The 17,990-nt window shown below is 45.1% G+C and overlaps 1 protein-coding gene across 4 annotated transcripts in view; it reads right to left on the bottom strand.

Moving 5' to 3' along the window:
- sema3fb (sema domain, immunoglobulin domain (Ig), short basic domain, secreted, (semaphorin) 3Fb) overlaps window positions 1-17,990 on the bottom strand; it is a 259,929-nt gene that overhangs the window by 13,222 nt on the left and 228,717 nt on the right. For all 4 annotated transcript variants that reach the window (XM_041191096.1, XM_041191098.1, XM_041191095.1 and 1 more), the window contains 6 exons: window positions 11,748-11,817; window positions 9,148-9,292; window positions 7,440-7,662; window positions 6,250-6,338; window positions 5,252-5,293; window positions 4,427-4,584 (listed from right to left, as the gene is read on the bottom strand). In XM_041191096.1, coding sequence (XP_041047030.1) covers window positions 4,427-4,584; window positions 5,252-5,293; window positions 6,250-6,338; window positions 7,440-7,662; window positions 9,148-9,292; window positions 11,748-11,817 — 727 coding nt within the window. The remainder of the gene's footprint in view (window positions 1-4,426; window positions 4,585-5,251; window positions 5,294-6,249; window positions 6,339-7,439; window positions 7,663-9,147; window positions 9,293-11,747; window positions 11,818-17,990) is intronic.

Raw genomic sequence — 17,990 nt, 5'->3', positions numbered from 1 at the left:
TACAACAGTGCCTGTACTGGCTCTTTGATAAAGCAGTCCAATTAGTCCCACTCTCAACACCCTACCCATCAGTCCTGAAAAGAATTCCCATTGCAGTATCTATCCATTACCCTTTTGAAAAATACTAAGGAGTATGCTATCATCACCCTTTCAGGCAGTGCATTCCAGACGATATCAACTTACTGCCTAAAAACAAAACGAGAATCTCCCCATCTTCCCCAATGGTTCTTTTGCCAATTTAATTTAAACTTATGTCCTCTGGTTACCGATCCTGCTGCCAGTGGAAACAGTTTCTCTCTATGAATTCTATCAAAATCCCTCACGAATGTGTCATAGGCAGACTGACAAGTGAGATGTGCATTGTGTCTCACTGTGGACTGTGACACATCGCATCGATAGCAATTGTGAATTAATTTTAATAAATACTTTCATAGTTGTTTCCAAGGCCAGGGCAATCAGTTGAAGGCTGCCTGTTGATGACATGGTGGTCCCTGTGGTGTCAAAATAATGGAAATCCAATTCTATTTCCACTGTATATTATGAATGTAAATAGATTTTTTTGTAGCTGTAAGGTGAACTTAGGTGACTGGTGAATCATTAACGGTCTATCACCAGGTAATAAGAAAGCATGGGATAAGGGAGAGAAAAAATCTGCTGCTTTCTTCCAGAGCTCAGCAAAGACCCCTGTCATCTTCTCCTCCCAATTTGCTACTCTCCTGAGGCAAAACTCTGCAGAATTTTGCTGTGATTCTCAAAGCAGAGCTTTCTGTCTAAGGTTGCAACCTTTGTCATATCAGCTGCACATCGTATCAATGTTTGTGGGACGATGGTGTTGCAGAATGTCCACCTAATTAACAGCCGCGGCATTTCATGAAGAAACGCGTTCTGTGAGACAGTTCTCAATGTGAATAACGCTACTTAGAGACCAGAGGTATAATATTTCATTGTGGGCAAACTCTAACAAGTTGTTTCTCATAGATCATCATTGCATGGCCCGAGTGGGACAGGAACCAGATCTGCTTCGTTACTGATACCTTATTAACTTTGATCTAATTCTTATATCTATCCTACACTTTTATTGTGGGCGGGATTTTCGGATCGGTGGGTGGCTGTGATTGGCAGGCCCGGGAGCAGCCGGGGAACGGATCGCCGCTGGTGATTGGCTCCCCCCCCACCGCGATTTCATGCTGGCTGGCCAATTAACGGGCAGCCTGCGTGAAAGGTGTGTTGAAAGGCTCAGTGCTGCCGGGGTGGGGGTGGGAGGAGGGCGAGCACTGAAATCAGCACGGCGGTGGAGGTGGGGGGGCGGGGGGTAGGGGGGAGGAACACGCAACGATAGCTCCCTGAAGACAGAGAGCTGCCTCAGGGAACTGAGGAGCTTAAGTTCAATGAAGACAGATTTAAAAATCCAGCAAAAACGCCCATGAATCAGAACGAGCCACCTAAACATATGGATGCTGAAATTTGTGTCCAAACACTTGCATCTTTTCTTAAAATTAATCTCGGACACCTCATCCTGCCCTTGGATGAAGCTTGTTCAAAAATGCCAAGGCCGCCTGGCCGACTCGCCCGCCCTGCCAACTGTATCGTTGGACGGGCAGCGAAAAATTCCCAACCAATTAAAATTTTAATGGCCTTAATAAGCCTCTTAATTGTCGGTGGGCGTGCTGCCGACACTCGCCCGCGCCCACCAACTGAAATATCGCACGAGTGCGCGATGATGTCAGGACGCTCGCCCAACGTCATCACGCGTCATCTTATGCCCGATCGGGCCGGGCATGTGCCAAGGGACATAAAATTCCGCCCTATGTAACAATGCAGAGTGAACTGAATTTGCTTGAAACTTTTTTTTCATCTATATCTAATTCTCCGTGATAATTAGAAATTTCTTCCAATGTAAATTTTGCATTGACTTGTACCGCTGATGCAGTTTTCCAGAAATCCATTTTTTAGATCATAAGACATAGGAGCAGAAATTAGGCCATTCGGCCCATCGAGTCTGCTCCGCCATTCAGTCATGGCTGATAAGTTTCTCAACCCCATTCTCCCGCCTTCTCCCCGTAACCTTTGATCCCCTTACCAATCAAGAACCTATCTATCTCAGTCTTAAATACGCTCAATGACCTGGCCTCCACAGCCTTCTGTGGCAATGACTTCCATAGATTCACCACTCTCTGGCTAAAGAAGTTTCTCCTCATCTCTGTTATTTTTATTTGTTCATGGAATGTGAATGGCGCTGGCTAGGCCAGAATTTATTGCCCATCTCTAATTGTCCTTGAGAAGGTGGTGGTGAGCTGCCTTCTTGAACTGCTGCAGTCCATGTGGTGTCGGTACACCCAAATTGCTGTTAGGAAAGGGAGTTCCAGGATTTTGACCCTGTGACAGTGAAGGAACGGCGATATATTCCCAAGTCAGGATGGTGAGTAGCTTGGAGGGGAACTTGCAGGTGGTGGTGTTTCCATACATCCACTGCCCTTGCCCATCTAGGTGGTAGAGGTTGTGGGTTTGGAAGGTGCTGTCGAAGGAGCCTTGGTGAGTTCCTGGAGTGCATTTTTTAGATGGTATGCACTGTGCATCAGTGGTGGAGAGAGTGAATGTTGAAAGTTGTGGATGGGGTGCCAATCAAGCGGGCTGCCTTGTCCTGGATGGTGTTGAGCTTCTTGAGTGTTGTTGGAGCTGCACTCACCCAGGCAAGTGGAGAGTGTTCCATCACACTCCTGACTTGTGCCTTGTAAATGGTGGACAGGCTTTGGGGAGTCAGAAGGTGAGTTACTCTCTGCAGAATTCCCAACCTCTGACCTGCTCTTGTAGCTGCAATATTTAAGCGACTTGTCCAGTTCAGTTTCCAAATGGTAATCTCCAGAATGTTAATAGTGGGGGATTCAGTGATGGTAATACCATTGAACATTAAGTGGAGATGGTTAGATTCTCTCTTGTTGGAGATGGCCATTGGGGCACAGATGTCACTTACCACTTATCTTTCCAAGCCTGAATGTTGCCCAGGTCTTGCTGCATGCAGGCAAGGACGGCTTCAGTAGCTGAATAGTCGTGGATGGTACTGGACCTGGTGCAATCATCAATGAACATCCCCACTTCTGATATTATGATAGAGGGAAGATCATTGACGAAGTAGCTGAAGATGGTTGGATCTAGGACATTTTCCTGCCCATCCTGCTTGTATCTGAAACTTGCAGGTACAATGTCTGCAATTTTTCACAAATTTAAATCAATGGATTGAAAATCACTGGCAGCACCTTCATGGTGCCCTGATATGTGGATGACAGGCCATCAATGGTACTAGGCCATGCAGAATTTACCCCCTACTCTGGGTGGGGTGTCAGCAATGGCTCACTTGATAGCTTTTTCTTCTCTGAGTCAGAGATTGTTGATCCAAGTCCCTTCCTGGAGACCGGAGCACATGATTTAGGCAGTGTAACACAGGAATATGTATTGTCTTTCAGATGAGACATTAAACCGAGGAGCTGTCTTCCCTTTCAGGTAGGTGTAAAAGATCCCATGGCACTATTTTGAAGAAGAGCAGAGGAGTTCTGTCTGGTGTCCTGACCAATATTTATCCCTCAATCAACATCACTAGAACATTTTATCTGGTCATTATCACATTGCTATTTATGGGAGCTTGCTGTGCACAAATTGGCTGCTATGTTTCCTACAGTGAGTACACTCTTGCCACTAATCTTGCAAAATCCAACACGGGTGCGTAAAACACATCCAACATTGGGCACATGCAAAAGAAAGATCATTAGTGCACAGGTGTGCAGTTCTTGTCTCTACCAGAGCTGTTAAGCAATGCAAAACTGCTCCTCCGTCACCACTGTGGCTTCTTCTGCTCTTGCCAAGATATCCAATGCATTGATTTAATTTGAGAAAGCCAGGTGCAGCGCCAAGTGCTGTAGTACAGGATGCCAACAAGACTGGACAGAGTATGTGTGAGGATTTAATAAGTAAAGGAGTTGGGGTGAAAGCCTGTGGAAAAAGGAGAATTCCAGTGCCAACTCTGGCAACAAGCTAATAGAACTCCTGCAAACATCAGCCTCATAGCAGTTAGGATATTTTGCCTCAAATTTTGGTTTGAAAAACTTATCGATAATAAAGCTCAAGAGAATGACTATGGCAGGAGGAGTAGATGGGGAAAGGGGCAATCTGATTGGTGAACACTTCAGAACATGGAAATCCTTGGCAGTATCTGTGAGAGGTACCAACCTAAAATATCTGAGCGGATCTGTGAAGCGTACAAGAATTGACACAGGAAATGTGGAGAACCCACATAGAACCAGGTGAAGGTGAATTGTTTCCTTTCGGCCGGTTCCTATGTTGTGCCCAGGAGCTGACACTGAGCTGCCAATGAGCGACACAGCAGGTGAGTGAATGGTTCACTTTCAGCCCATCGTGTCGCTCGATCATTTACCTTTTTGATGATGCTAAGTATCTGGAGCAGGCTTTGCCATCCCAAGCGCAGTACGGATCTCTGGCCAGACAACAATCGGCACAGGCCTCTCCATAAACATCACAGCGGTGAAGGGTAACCTGAGTAATGCCCAATGTCGAGCCAACGTATAGCTGTTGCTATAAGAAACAAAAAAGACAAATGTTAAGACTGTGGATTTAGGTCAGTCACCGTCGCTGAACAGTACTTAGGATTGGAACATGTAAGAGAGATGTTATGTAAATCTGCCGTTAAATCATTCATTGTAAATCACAGCAGAAGGCACCGAACGCAAACATATATTTGACACATGAAAAAGTAATCAGGCTTTTAAAATGTGCTGCTGTTTAACATTTGGCACCCACTTGACTCTATACCATGTACTAAGCATTTAAACTGGGGTTTATGTGTGTACAGATCAAGAATGACTAGAAAGCAGGTAGGTTTCACAATTACAAAGTGAGGGGGGAGGGGGGACAGGTCTGAGAGTGGATTGTTCACTCACTCACTCACTCAGGCAGCTAAATGGTCAACGTTCCATGGGAAGGGAAGGTAGGCAACTCAAATATTAGACAAGCAGAAATTCAACCCTTGAAACCAGAAGTGGAACAGTCCAGGTGGAGCTGAGGAAGCCACATTCATTTGAAGACGCGTATTTAATCCTCAACATGCAAGTTTCGTCAGAGAATGCTTTGAGTCTTTTTTCCCGGTTTGAACCATGAAACTAATCCCCTCAATTGGATATTTTAAAATCTTAAACCTAAATGCTATTACAATTTGTCAGTCAAGTAGATAAGCGATTGTTACCCTTTTAGATGAGATCTTCATTGTCTTTACTTCAGTTGGCATCTGAAAAATGAAATATTTGAATTTATCAACACACAGTAGGATCCACAAAGGGTTGCACAAGTGCATTAGTATTTTGCAAGCATATTTACATTTAAAAGCTGACACAATTGTCTCCTTGCCTTTGCTATTTGGAAAGGCAAGCAGCCTAACTTCTTTTGTTTCTGATGAGCTGATGCTGGACTTGTCCATTCTGCCCCTGTCTGGCCCCTGGTAGAGAATGGTGGCAGGTAGAAGTGTTAAGAGGGGGAAAAATGCCTTTGGGGTCTGGCACAATCCAGCTCTCTGAAAACCAGCACTGTCACATTACAAGAGGCTTAAAAGAGAGTTGGGGGTAGTGGGGTGGGGGTGGGGGAGAAAGTAGCTGAGAGAATCTTTGTGTTCTTGAGGAATAGGAAATGGTTGTCAAATGTTCTCTTTATTAAATTAGTGACAGGAAACATTTTTAAAAGAAGAGAAAACATTTGGGATTTAAACAGGACTAATGTTTTGCAGAGTTGTAGTGTTGACCCGTATCTGGTTTAATGTCACAAAGCATTAAATATCAGGTTTTGGGGATTGTCTTGAAATCGAGTTTGCAAAGCGTGGAATGCATTGCCACTGAGAAGAGTTGAGGCAGAGATCGTTGCATCTGATAAGGGATGAGTTGATAAATACTTAAAGCAAAGGGAGATGCGAGCCAACGTGGAGATAGAATGGGGTTAATTTTGGGTAGCTTTAGGAAAGAGCCAGCAGTGACATGATGGACTGAGTGGCCTCATTCTGCGCTGTAAACCTATTTGGTTCTGCTAGTTTAAATTGATTTCAAAATCTTAAACAAACTTTAAAAAGACCAATATTCCCAAACATTTCTTTATTTTGTCTTTTCTAAATTGTAAATTTACTGTTAGGTAACCAGATTTACTGTTAGGTAACCAGATTTACTGTTAGGTAACCAGATTAAGGAAGTTAACAGTGACCTTGAAAACCTCGACTTCTTCAAGAATCAGTTCCTCAGTCTCCATGTCATCCTTGGGTAACACAATCACTTTCTGTACCGTTCCTTGATCTGAATGGAAAGATAAAAGGCAGAGTCATGGAGCTGAAACGTGTGGTTTTACCTTTTCCTGTAAAAACACTCGGGACATTATTTACACTGCAACCAGACTGCAAACCTGAGGACATGTTGTGGCGAGAAGGAATTTGCAGCAGGAAGTAAATGACAGACATCAGGGATAATGTAAAAAGTGATTCTGATGGGTTAAATGGGGTGGATTACAGACCGCCGGGCTGTTGCTGTCGTTATACATAAGCCCTGGCGCTGCCCAGCAGTACTGTGGGAGTTCTTCTCCACTACATGGACTGCAGAGATTCAAGAAGGAACCATCACCTTCTCAAGAGTAACTGGAAGTGGGCAGTAAACGTGCCCTTGCCAACCACACCCATATCCCATGAATTAAACGCCAATTTTCTTGTGAGTCCTGTGATCTAACAACGAATGATTCTTATTGTTCACTGGAACACCATCACCTCCAAGACCCTTTCGAATCCAACATCATTCCCGTTTGGGCACGTATGACTGTTGGTTCGCTGCCACTTGGTTGACATCCTGGGATTCTCGGCCTTACACCATCACAGCAGCGACATCAACACGAGGGCAAGGAGAATAAATGTGTCCTTGCCGGCGTTGTGCACAACCCCAAGGACAAATTTTAAAAATTCAGTGGGAAGTGAAAAGCTGAGACCACCTTTCACCTTTCACCCTTCACCTCGGCCAGCCTTGCTGTTCACTTTTTGCACGTCTGTTCTTTTAGTCAGTTGACCCCCCCCCCCCCCCCCCCCACCTCCAATCTTTAGCATCCTTTTGGGGGAGTTAGTTTCAGATTTCCACTATCCCCCTTGTGTGAAGACATACTTCCTGCCATCACCCTGATTGGACTCGGTCTAATATTCATTACTTCCCCTTGCTCTGGAATTCCCCCTCCCAGAGGAAATAGTTTCTCCTGGTTTATCCTCCCAGATTTTCTGTATTTCTTTCAATTTTCATCGTGATTGTTTTACTGCCGGCGCCTTCTCTGCTCCCTCTAACACCCACCAATGCCACCCCCCGCCAAGCCCCTCCACCCCTCTGGGTAGGAAAGAGTTAATTTTCTAAACTGGTTCCCTTTACCTGTTCCGAGGAATAGGACCTCGTACCGTCCGTCTGCTGCATCCACCTGGTCCACTGTGATGGTGGTGAATTCGTAATCTACATTGGTCCTGACCACCAGAGGGCGCTTGTGCACTGGGTAGATGGCATTGTACATGGTGGGATGGTTCCTCATGAAGTTGATCACTTCGTCCGGGTAATCTTTTGTGGATTTCATCGAAGGGGTAAAGGTGCCACCGGGACACTGCAAGAGATATTTGAGAAGAAAGTCTCCTCAGGTCCTTTCACAGCAATGTTTCAGTTCAGAAAGATGTATTTTATTTCATTTTAAGCATCAGCCATGGCAATGTCCACATCAGTCCCGTGCTATTTTGAAGGCGAACATGGCTGTTCTCCCCAGTGCCCCGGCCAATACTTAGCCCTCAACAAAAATCACGTAACATTATCTGGTCATTATCACGTTGCTGTTTGTGGGACCTTGCTTCGTGCAAATTGGCTTCTGCATTGTCTCCCTTACAACAGTGACTACACTTCAAAAGTACATCCTTGGCTGTAAAGCACTTTGGGACAATCTGAGGTTATGTAAGGCTATATAGACATCCAAGTTCCTGCTTTAACGTTAGTTCCTTGATGGAAGAGGTTGTGGGAGGGGTGTGGGGGGGGCTGCGTATGGTGACATTGCTGGAGATGGCATCTTTACAAACGTTTCTGGACACGTTAACAACATTAAACATCTCCAGGTCAAATATTGCAGTAGATAAACACAGAGTGAAGCTCCCCTCACATTTGCCTAAACTCCTCACAAAATGTGGAGCTGCCTGACAGTACAACTCATTTTACGCTGTAGACTCACATCCACTGGGGTAATTTAAACTAATTTCTGTGAGGATTGGCGGAACATTCCTTTCCCTTGGTCTGTTCACAGATATGTAGGATTCTACAAATATTCAGTCCTGGTGTTTTCTTCAACAGAAGCAGCCTGACTGTTCCCGTGGCATCATTGACAGGGAGGTGTCCTGAAAGTTCTGGAATGGCTCCACTAATTGCAATAAAAGTTCGGCCTAAGCATTGATCTGGAGCCTCCCTATCCTGGGAAAACAGGGATACAGAGCGTGCGACACGAGTGATTATCCAACACATTCATCTTCAGGAAGTATTCTTTAAGGGTGCCATGCCCAGCAAAGGACTTGCCTTTGAAGATTAAATTACCTGATTGCTGCCCATAATAACTGAGCACGAGTTTACAACAGGAGTCGGTCAGAGAGACGTGTAAGCCAAGCCCTTCCCAAGGAGGGAGGATAACGACTGCTATTAGCCCTGGCTGCTTTAAGTGGTACTGTCCTGCCCGTTCACTCTGCCCATGAAAGGCACATGCCAGCCCAAAAGCCGGGGGGGGCGGGGGGGGGTGCGGAATCTTCATGAACCTAAAAGCAGGGAAGTGCTTGACTTGTAATAGAGCAGTGGGCATGAGGGACCTTCTGAATGAATACGTCATGGCAGTGAGGCTGTGGCTCGTCAGTGGGGGGGGGTGCGGGGGTGGGGGGGGTTGTTGGTGGTGGTGGTGGTGGTGGTGGTGGTGGTGGGGTTTAGATTTTCCCTGGTAAAGCCTGGATCATGAACATTAATGGATGAAAAACTGCAAGTGTTTGGGGATCGAGGCCACCGGTGTCTTACCCCCCTACCCAGTGCTGAACAGAAAGATATCTTGCTGGTGAAGAGAGAGACTCACTGTGCCAGGCCTGGGGTATGGTATCTTCCCTGTGTAAGGCATCCACTGGTAATTCGGCCCCTCTTTGTGCGCGAAAGGCCCGTTGAAGACAGTGCGGATGTCGGTCATTGAATAGACACACACAGCGGATCCTTTGAAGACCGATCTGTTAGCATGGACAAGAAAAATCTACCGTCACAGAGCAGAATGATTCCAGGCTTTCAAAACAACAGTAACTGCCCTGAATATGACAGTGAGAAACCTGTTGGGCTAACAACTCTTCTAAAAGGATGTAGAAAGGAATTTTATATCAATACGTCAGTCCACTAATGCTGCACAGTGTCATACCATCGGCAAAACCCAGAGAATAAATAGGACTTCAGTTCATGTGGGCATCGCCCAAGGGAGATATAGCTTGCTGTGATTCTTGGAGCGCTATTCACGCTAAATATAACTCAGATCGCTTTTTTACTCTGCTATCTTCCGTTCACTGTGCTCAATTCTTTTGTTTTCCGCATCTCGTTTTTACATTTTAATTCCAATTAGAAATCGAGATTGCGCACTTTGGGATGAGCTCTGTGCCAGGGCCACGTACTGTCATGACTCTCACTGGCACGATGTGGCACAGTGGTAACATTTAGGAGCAGCCTTTAACTGGGGCTTTGTTGCCCTTCAAGTCCTCACTGAGAAGCCAAGTGTAACAGTCCACCCTCTTTCCCTTTCTATCCCTGCAATGACGGTCTAGTATAGAGCCATAGGTATTTACAGCACAGGAGGTGGCCATTTGGCCCATTGCATCTGTACTAGCTTCCTGCCACAGCCATCCAATAGTAATCCCACTTTCTGCTCTTTCCCCAATTCCTCCGCCTCGGATATGATTTGATTTTCCTCAAACAGACGCACTAGGGTCTGTTTCAGCTGTCACTCCCTGTGGAATTCACACTCCAACAACCTCCTGCACAAACGCATTTTCCCCAACCTCTCCCTCCATTCTCCTGGCATTGGGGTCCCTCCTGGTCTAAAGTCACTGAGACTTTGTCAGTTATGATGTTTATGGAAGTATTGCTCAAGTTTACTTATTCCACCCGCCCCCCCCCACACCACCACCACCACCCCCACCCCCCCAGCTAAATAGATTAATTTGTCAGTGCTGTCAAAACAGCCAACAATGTCATATAAAAACAGAAAATGCTTCAAATACTCAGCAGTCAGGCAGCACCTGTAGAGAAAGAAACAGAGTTAACGTTTCGGGCTGGTGACCATTAACTCTGATTCTCTCTTGACAGATGCTGCCTAACTTGCTGGGTGGTTCCAGCACTTTCTGTTTTGAGTTCAGATTTCCAGCATCTGCATTATTTTGCTTTTGTGTTGTTGTATGATGCCAAGTGGGTAGTGTTCCCTGCTTCTAAGCCTAGGTTCTGGGTTCAAGGCCCACTCCAGGACTTGATGACCAAGGAAGGTGTGCCCATAGTGTGGCAAATAGGTTGATTATCAACCTGCAAATCCTTCCAACACACACCAATGGCAGGCGATAAGAGTGGGAGAGATCCCTGGTCAACCATGTGATGGGAAGAAAGTTGCAGCCTCCACCATCAATATCCATAGCTCCAGGCTAGAACATGCATGTAATCCCTGACTCAATCATTAACACACATTAACAATGATGCTGAAGGATCAGTGTGACTGAGGTCAGAGTTGCTGAGGGTACTTGCACCTATTTGAGTTTTATTCTTATTTGTTGTGTGGGAATGGGGAGGGGGGGTGGTGGTGGTGCATGGAAATCAAGGGTTATGGGGACAAGGCAGGAAAGTGAAGTTGAGGATTATCAGATCAGCTCATTGAATGGCAGAGCAGACTCGATGGGCCAAATGGCCTACTTCTGCTGCTATGTCTTATGGAGGCAGGTATGAAGTGAAGGTGGTGTAAGATTGGGTGGAATGTAAAATGGCCATCTGAGCTGCCATGTTGCTTCTGGGCCTTGGCTAAGCTGACCCCCCCATTGGCTCTGCTCTGCTCAGTGTTCAGGTCAAGTGACTCCAGTTGGTGTCATTGAGTTTGGAGTCCTTCAGGCTGTTCAGATTGAGTGGCTGCCCTCCGGATACAGGCAGTGGGAGGGTAAAAAATACACCTCCTGAAGTGGCTCCCTGTGCACCACCAGAGGCAATGGCACCACCTCCTAATGTAAATGGGATGGCTTGTTGACAGGACTGGACTGTGTACTAATAGCAGCAAAAGGATAAATGCTGCAGGATTGTAGTTTAGTATGAATTTGGTTAACAATGGACCCAAGCTCACTGTTTTGAACATTGGTAGAGAGGCTAGAATTCCATCATGGTGGAGAGTGGTTGTATTCAGACTCGAGCCCCAGAGGTGAGGGAATGTTGTTCTAACCAACTCAATCCTGAAGTACAACCATTAACATTTCTGGACCCAAGCAATCTTTCTTCAACCTGACACTTCCATTGAACACATGGGAGTGGGAAGTGTTTGTGAATAATTTCTTCAGGATGCACTCAATTACAGAGTAAGGTCGTGTTTGAAGAAGAAATTTCTTAATTTCCTGCCTTGCTGTACTGGTGCGGCCTTTTCTCTATTCCTGGACTGAGTGCCATTTTACCTACCCTGAGGCAGAGAACACGGCATAGATAATTGGATTCCTTGCATCTTGGGTCTGTTGAACAAATATGTCCTCTGGGGAGATGGAAAAAGAAGTGTTACTTGGCTTTCAGCTCAGAGCAATGGGCATCCGCCTTATATTTTACAACATTTATGAAATATTCAACTAGATAATGAAAACAATCTGTTGGTCAACACTAAATATTACCCCACCTCCCACTCCACCCCAAACCCTGATGCAAACTTACGCTTATAGTTTCAAACCTTAAGTAAAGGATATTTTGTTATAAACACAGCTGTACTTCATCAAAACTCAACCAGAATGGAAAATGTATATAAATCCACAATCTATAAAAGTCATTTTCTCATCACTCTCAGTACTCTGTGCACAATTCCCCAGGTGAGACAGTAAGGAATTAAATTACCCTTATGATCATTGTACATATTCGGGAGTGGCCAGAGGGGAATCACTGTCTGTTCTTACCCCCCCTCGTGTCTAATTTCCTGCCAAGTAAGGAGTCACTTAACTCTGACCCCATTGGCTTCTAGTCTGTGGTACAGCCCAACAGTGCGCTGTCAGTACTATAAGTGCATTGGGATGTCTTTTTTTTTAAACTCGATCTTGGGATGTGGGCATCGCTGGCAAGGCCAACGTTTACTACCCATCCTTAATTGCCCCCCCCCGAGCAGGTGGTGGGGAGCCACCTGCAATGGAAGGGTTTGCCAGGGCATTTCAGAGGGCAGTCAAGAGTGAATCATATCACTGTGGGTCTGGAGGCACATGTAGCCCAGATCGAGCAAGGGTGGCAGAGTTCCTTCCCTGAAAGGCATTGGTGAACTAGCTGGGTCTTTACCGCAATCTGATAGTTTTAATATCATTATTAATGAGACTAGCATTTTAGTCCAGATTTATTAATTAATTGAATTTAAATGACTGCGTCAAGGGCACTATATAATTGTAATTTTGTTATTGATGTCAGGATTTCACCAGTCATGGCCTTTCATGAGTTATGTTAACAATAATGGTTTTGTTCAGCTGGTGCTGTATTGCAATACTTTCCAGAGGGTCTGCTGCTTTTCCACAGATATTTTTCATGAACCTTTGCCCAAAATGAGGACTATGGCCTTCAACTTGGCCCATAAACCGCTGTAATCTCTGAGACAAGGTTGAATTGTAAAAGCAAAATTATTCAGTGACTGCCATTGGAATATTAATCAATTGCCCAACCCCCACCTCTCCTCACAGACAAAAAAAGAACTCCAGACATTTTATACAGATTGAATTGATATCTGACATTGGATGATGAAAAAACAAAATGCTACTTTCTATGTAAAAATTGAGACAGTACAAAAAAGATCAGAGTCACACCTTCTGAATCAGGAACTTGGAGGGAGGTCAGATCTGAATTTTGGACTATCGTATAGTGACATAACCCGTATCCTCTCTAACGTCAGCCCTTGAGAGAAAACTGGATGGGTCAGGAGGAATTGACAGTGGCTGTGGGTCAGGGTGGTAGCCTCCAGTACAAAATTTGAGGTAATTTTTTAAAAATTCTTTCATGGGATGTGGGTGTTACTGGCAAGGTCAGCATTTGTTGCCCATCCCTAATCGCCCTTCAACTGAGTGGCATTGCTGCGGGTGTGGAGCCACGTGCAGGCCTGACCAGGTAAAGATGGCAGATTTCTTCCCCCAAAGGGCATTAGTGAACCAGATGGGTTTTTACAACAATTGGTGACAGTTTCGTGGTCACCATTGCAGAGACTAGTTTTCAATTCCAAATTTTTATTAGTTGAATTTCTAAAATTCCACTAGCTTCCCTGGTGGGATTTGAACCTGTGCCCTGAATAGGATTTGTCTGGTCCTCTAGATCACTAGTCCAGCGGCACTGCCACTATGCCACCATCTTCCTCCATATTGATTTGGGTGGTGGTGGTAGTGCCAGCACTGTTAGAGACTGTTAGTAATGTGTGTGCAATGGTAGAAGCCCTGACAAGGGGAGCTCAAAGAAGATGACAACGCTCAAAACATATTGGGCAGAATCTTCGGGTCGTCGTGTGGAGGCTGGGCCCCGCTCACAGACGTATAAAATAACGCGCGGTGACGTTGGGCGTGCATCCCGGCATCACCATGCATCATTTGGATATTCAAACCATCAAAGGCCTATTAAGGCCATTTAAATATTAATTAATACTTTACTGAGCTGCCCGTCCAACCTGAAGGTTGTCGGGCAGGCAAGGAGCCCTGGCGGCCTTCGCATTTATCCTGGAACCTCACCCGCGGGCGGGATGAAGTTTCATGAAGGTTTTTAAAGCTTAATAAAATTTGTCATTAAAATTCATTGACCTGTCCCAGCTCATGTGACACTGTCACATGAGGGGACATGTCTTAAAATTTTTTTTCTGCCTTTATTAAAACTTTTACAGATCAAACTAATCTCCCTGAGGCACCTCTTTGCCTCAGGGAGATTTCGGTGCTCTTTCGTGCACATGCACCCCCACGCCCCCCGCCCCCCCCCCGCCCCCGGCTCGCACAGGGAACAGTCAGCGCTTCCGGGTGCATGTCACGCTGGTAAGGCCCGCCCATGTAAAATGGCGGCACGCAGACAATTGCGGGCAGCGATCGGCTGTGCCCCCGCCCACTCCCGTCCAACCGCTCCCCCCCCCCCGATGGGGAGAAAATTTTCCCCATTAAATTAGAAACTTACTGTTCTCCCAATATCACACCCACCCCTGCAACCCCTCCCACCACCAAGCCTGCCTGCATCTCATCATCTAGACGTGCTTACCTTTGGGCCTAATGAGTTTGCAAAGCTGCAAGATTATGCATCAGCAGCAAGACTGACGGGAGTATAATGAGGAGAAGAGAGAATTCTCTCAATGTTTTTACTGGTCAAAGACAGGCCATTATGTTGAAATAAATGTTTCCTTAATGGTTATCAGGTCTCTGGAGTCCTATAAACTAATCAAAACAGTCAGGAAAAGGTTGCTGATAGGTTTATAGATTATTACATAACAATTCTCTGTTTGAACTACCTATAACTCTGAAACAGAGAGCTAATGAGTCAGGAGTATGGAACGAGCCAGGAATCCTGTGAAGGAACTTGCTATGAATCTGAAGAGAGTACAGAGCTAATCAGGAATGCACATATTACAGAGCCAGCCAGAAACCCACAGAGTGAAAAACTACATAGAAGTTACAACACGGAAACAACTCCTGTGGCCAAACCAGCCTATATTGGTGCTCGTCCTCCACATGGGTAGTCGCCTTAATCCCACATTCCTCCTCACACTCTTTGCCTGTCTCTTTATTCCCCTTCAATCACCTACCTGATCTATTCTGAAACGTCGACATGATCTCCACTTTAATCACGAGCATATTTCCTCACTCCGTGGAAAATGTATCTTCTACTCTCTATTAAATCATTTACGTTTACTCCTCTATCTATTCCCTTTGTTTTGGATAGCCCCATTCATCAGAAACAACCTGTTTCTACATACTCTCTCGCGTCCCTTCATTATCTTCAATAATTTTATCAAATCATCCCCATAATCACTTCAGCTCCAAAAACAGATCCAATTTTTTGGGTCTTTCTTCATATTTGTATATCCTCATACAGGTAGCCACCTAGTGAATCTTTGCTGCGATCTATTGTCTCTATATCCTTCCTATAGTCTGGAGCTCAAAGCTGCACACAGTCCTCCAACTCTGGGCTTACTATGGTTTTATACAGATTCACGGTTATGTCTCAACTTTCATATTCCATACATACTGTCGTTAAATAAAGTAAATCTTTTTCTGACCACTTCCACTTGAGGTGCTGTATTTAACGTGAAGCTGAATCCACAGCTCCCTCTGTTTCTCCGGCTCTCCCTCATTCAAAGAAAAATATATTACTTTTCTCACCACCTCACACTCACATTGAATCCCATCTACAACATTTTTGCCCTTTTCAACCATCTTAGCAATAACCCCATGGCAGCTTCTTTGTGTCCTCCGAATTAGTCACGATGCCGCTTATTTTAGTATCATCTGCAAATTAAAACAACTCTCCCTCTAGTCCTGTGTCCAAATAATTGATGTACACAGTGAACAGAAGCAATCCCAGTCCAGGACCTTGTGGGACACTGAGAGGCTAGAAGCAACTTTCATGTATTCACAAAGCAAAATGAAGATTGCAAATCTCAATGGTTGGCGCAGTCCAGAAGCTTCCCAATTAAGGCAACATGTGAACCAAATGCTGTTATTTTAAAAAGCAGATTTCGGTAAAGTTTGGCTGTCGTCATCAACTCTGATGAATTACCTTCATAGTATTTATTTAAAAGCTGATTTAGTCATTGTACTGTGAGAAATTGTGTAGGACACTGGATCATGCCTGTGATTTCCAAAAGGGTTGAATTCCTGATCTCTGCGAACGTCAGAATGGAGGCAAAGCCAGTGGGTGGCTAAACCTGGGCTTTTCATCTGTGCATATGGAACTAGGGATACAGCATCATGCAGCTATTATAAAACCAATATTTGGCCCTTGTGTATAACACTGGAATACAGCACTTTGACTTTTTATGATATGTGATGTTGTGTGTGCTCTGCCAAAAGGCAGGTCCTTGGCTCATTGTCTGCTGATCCCGAGTTGTTTACTTGGCAGGTTTTTGTCAGTGGTGATTTGCCATTGTCTTGCACTGTCAGGGGCAGGGTGAGGAGGCAGGTCCCAAAACAAAAACAGAATTACCTGGAAAAACTCAGCAGGTCCGGCAGCATCGGCGGAGAAGAAAAGAGTTGACGTTTCGAGTCCTCATGACCCTTCGACAGAACTTCTGTCGAAGGGTCATGAGGACTCGAAACGTCAACTCTTTTCTTCTCCGCTGATGCTGCCGGACCTGCTGAGTTTTTCCAGGTAATTCTGTTTTTGTTTTGGATTTCCAGCATCCACAGTTTTTTTGTTTTTATAGGCAGGTCCCAATGTCTACCTCAGCCGCAACAGGAATTGAACCTATGCTATTAGCATCAGTCTGAACTACACGCTGGCCACCTGAGCTCCCTGACCCTCATGGTAAATACCTAACTGTGTACATTAATATAGGGATAACAAAAAGCTGCTTACATTTTAAAAATATATTCATACACATATGTGTGTATATATTGGGCAAATGAAAAATGGATTTGATGAATGCTATAAAGACTCAAAATGTTGTAAAGTATAATTATATAAATACAATGGTCCCTCTTTTGGGGCACTTGTGCATTGGTCTCTGTTAAAGCCTTGTCCTCTGGGCTCAAATCTGGTCATACTATTAAGATCCTGAAAGTGTTGTCTCTCTTCTGGCTGTTACAACTCTGGAAAAATTGATTTGGGCAGCTTCAACCCAGTTCCTAATGGCACCATTCCACAGCACAAAATTGCCTGCAGTTCTGCATCAATTGGCACTAGGTTGACAGGCTCCCTCAGAGGATGGCTGATGTGGGAAGTGGAAAGCTTCACACTGATGCTTTCCGCAGCTTGAGGCAAATTGGACAGAGTATAAGCAGCACGAGTGCAGACCTGATCTGTGTTATATCAGATCCGGAAATGCTGGATGCTGAGACCGGGGATAAAATGGGGACAAAACACATTGCAGCCCATCACACTCCAGTCCCCCAACCTGACAAAATGGTACCTTGTGTTATGTTAACGCAGAAAGTGTTGAAGATACACAGAAGCTTAGTCAGCACCTGAAGGAGCAGTTGATGATTTTAATAACTGCTGCTGGGATTTCACCTAAAACGTGAATACGCTAACTGAGCGAGTGTCAGCTGCATTCAGTTGGTAGCACTTTCGTCTCAGAGTCAAAAAGCTGTGGCTTCAAGCCCTGCTCCAGGGGTTTAGGCCCTAACTGAGGTTGGCACTCCAGCGCAGTACTGAGGGAGTGCTGCACTGTCGGAGGTGTCATCTTCCAGAGGAGGTTAAAACAGATTATACAGTCATTGTGGCTTATGGGACCTTGCTGTGTGCAAATTGTTTTCCAGAACAGTGACTACATGTCATTGGCTGTAAAGCACGTTGTAACATCCTGAGGGGTGTAAAGAAAGCTAAATAAATGCAAGTTACTTGTGTTTTAGCCTGCCGTGTGCTTACAACATTCATAGCTTTTCTCTCCACCCCTCTGCTGTGTTGGTTGCAGTTTTCTTGCCAGTGCCTCATAGGGTTCTTGACTGGTGACCACTTCTTCCAGTGCTCCTCTCAGGGTTACCACAATGAAAGTGAGTCTCCCTG

The sequence above is a fragment of the Carcharodon carcharias genome, chromosome 7 (genome assembly GCF_017639515.1).
Source record: "Carcharodon carcharias isolate sCarCar2 chromosome 7, sCarCar2.pri, whole genome shotgun sequence".
Classification (NCBI taxonomy): Eukaryota; Metazoa; Chordata; class Chondrichthyes; order Lamniformes; family Lamnidae; genus Carcharodon; species Carcharodon carcharias.
Note: the sequence above shows the minus strand (reverse complement) of the source record. Positions and strands in the feature narration are given on the sequence as shown.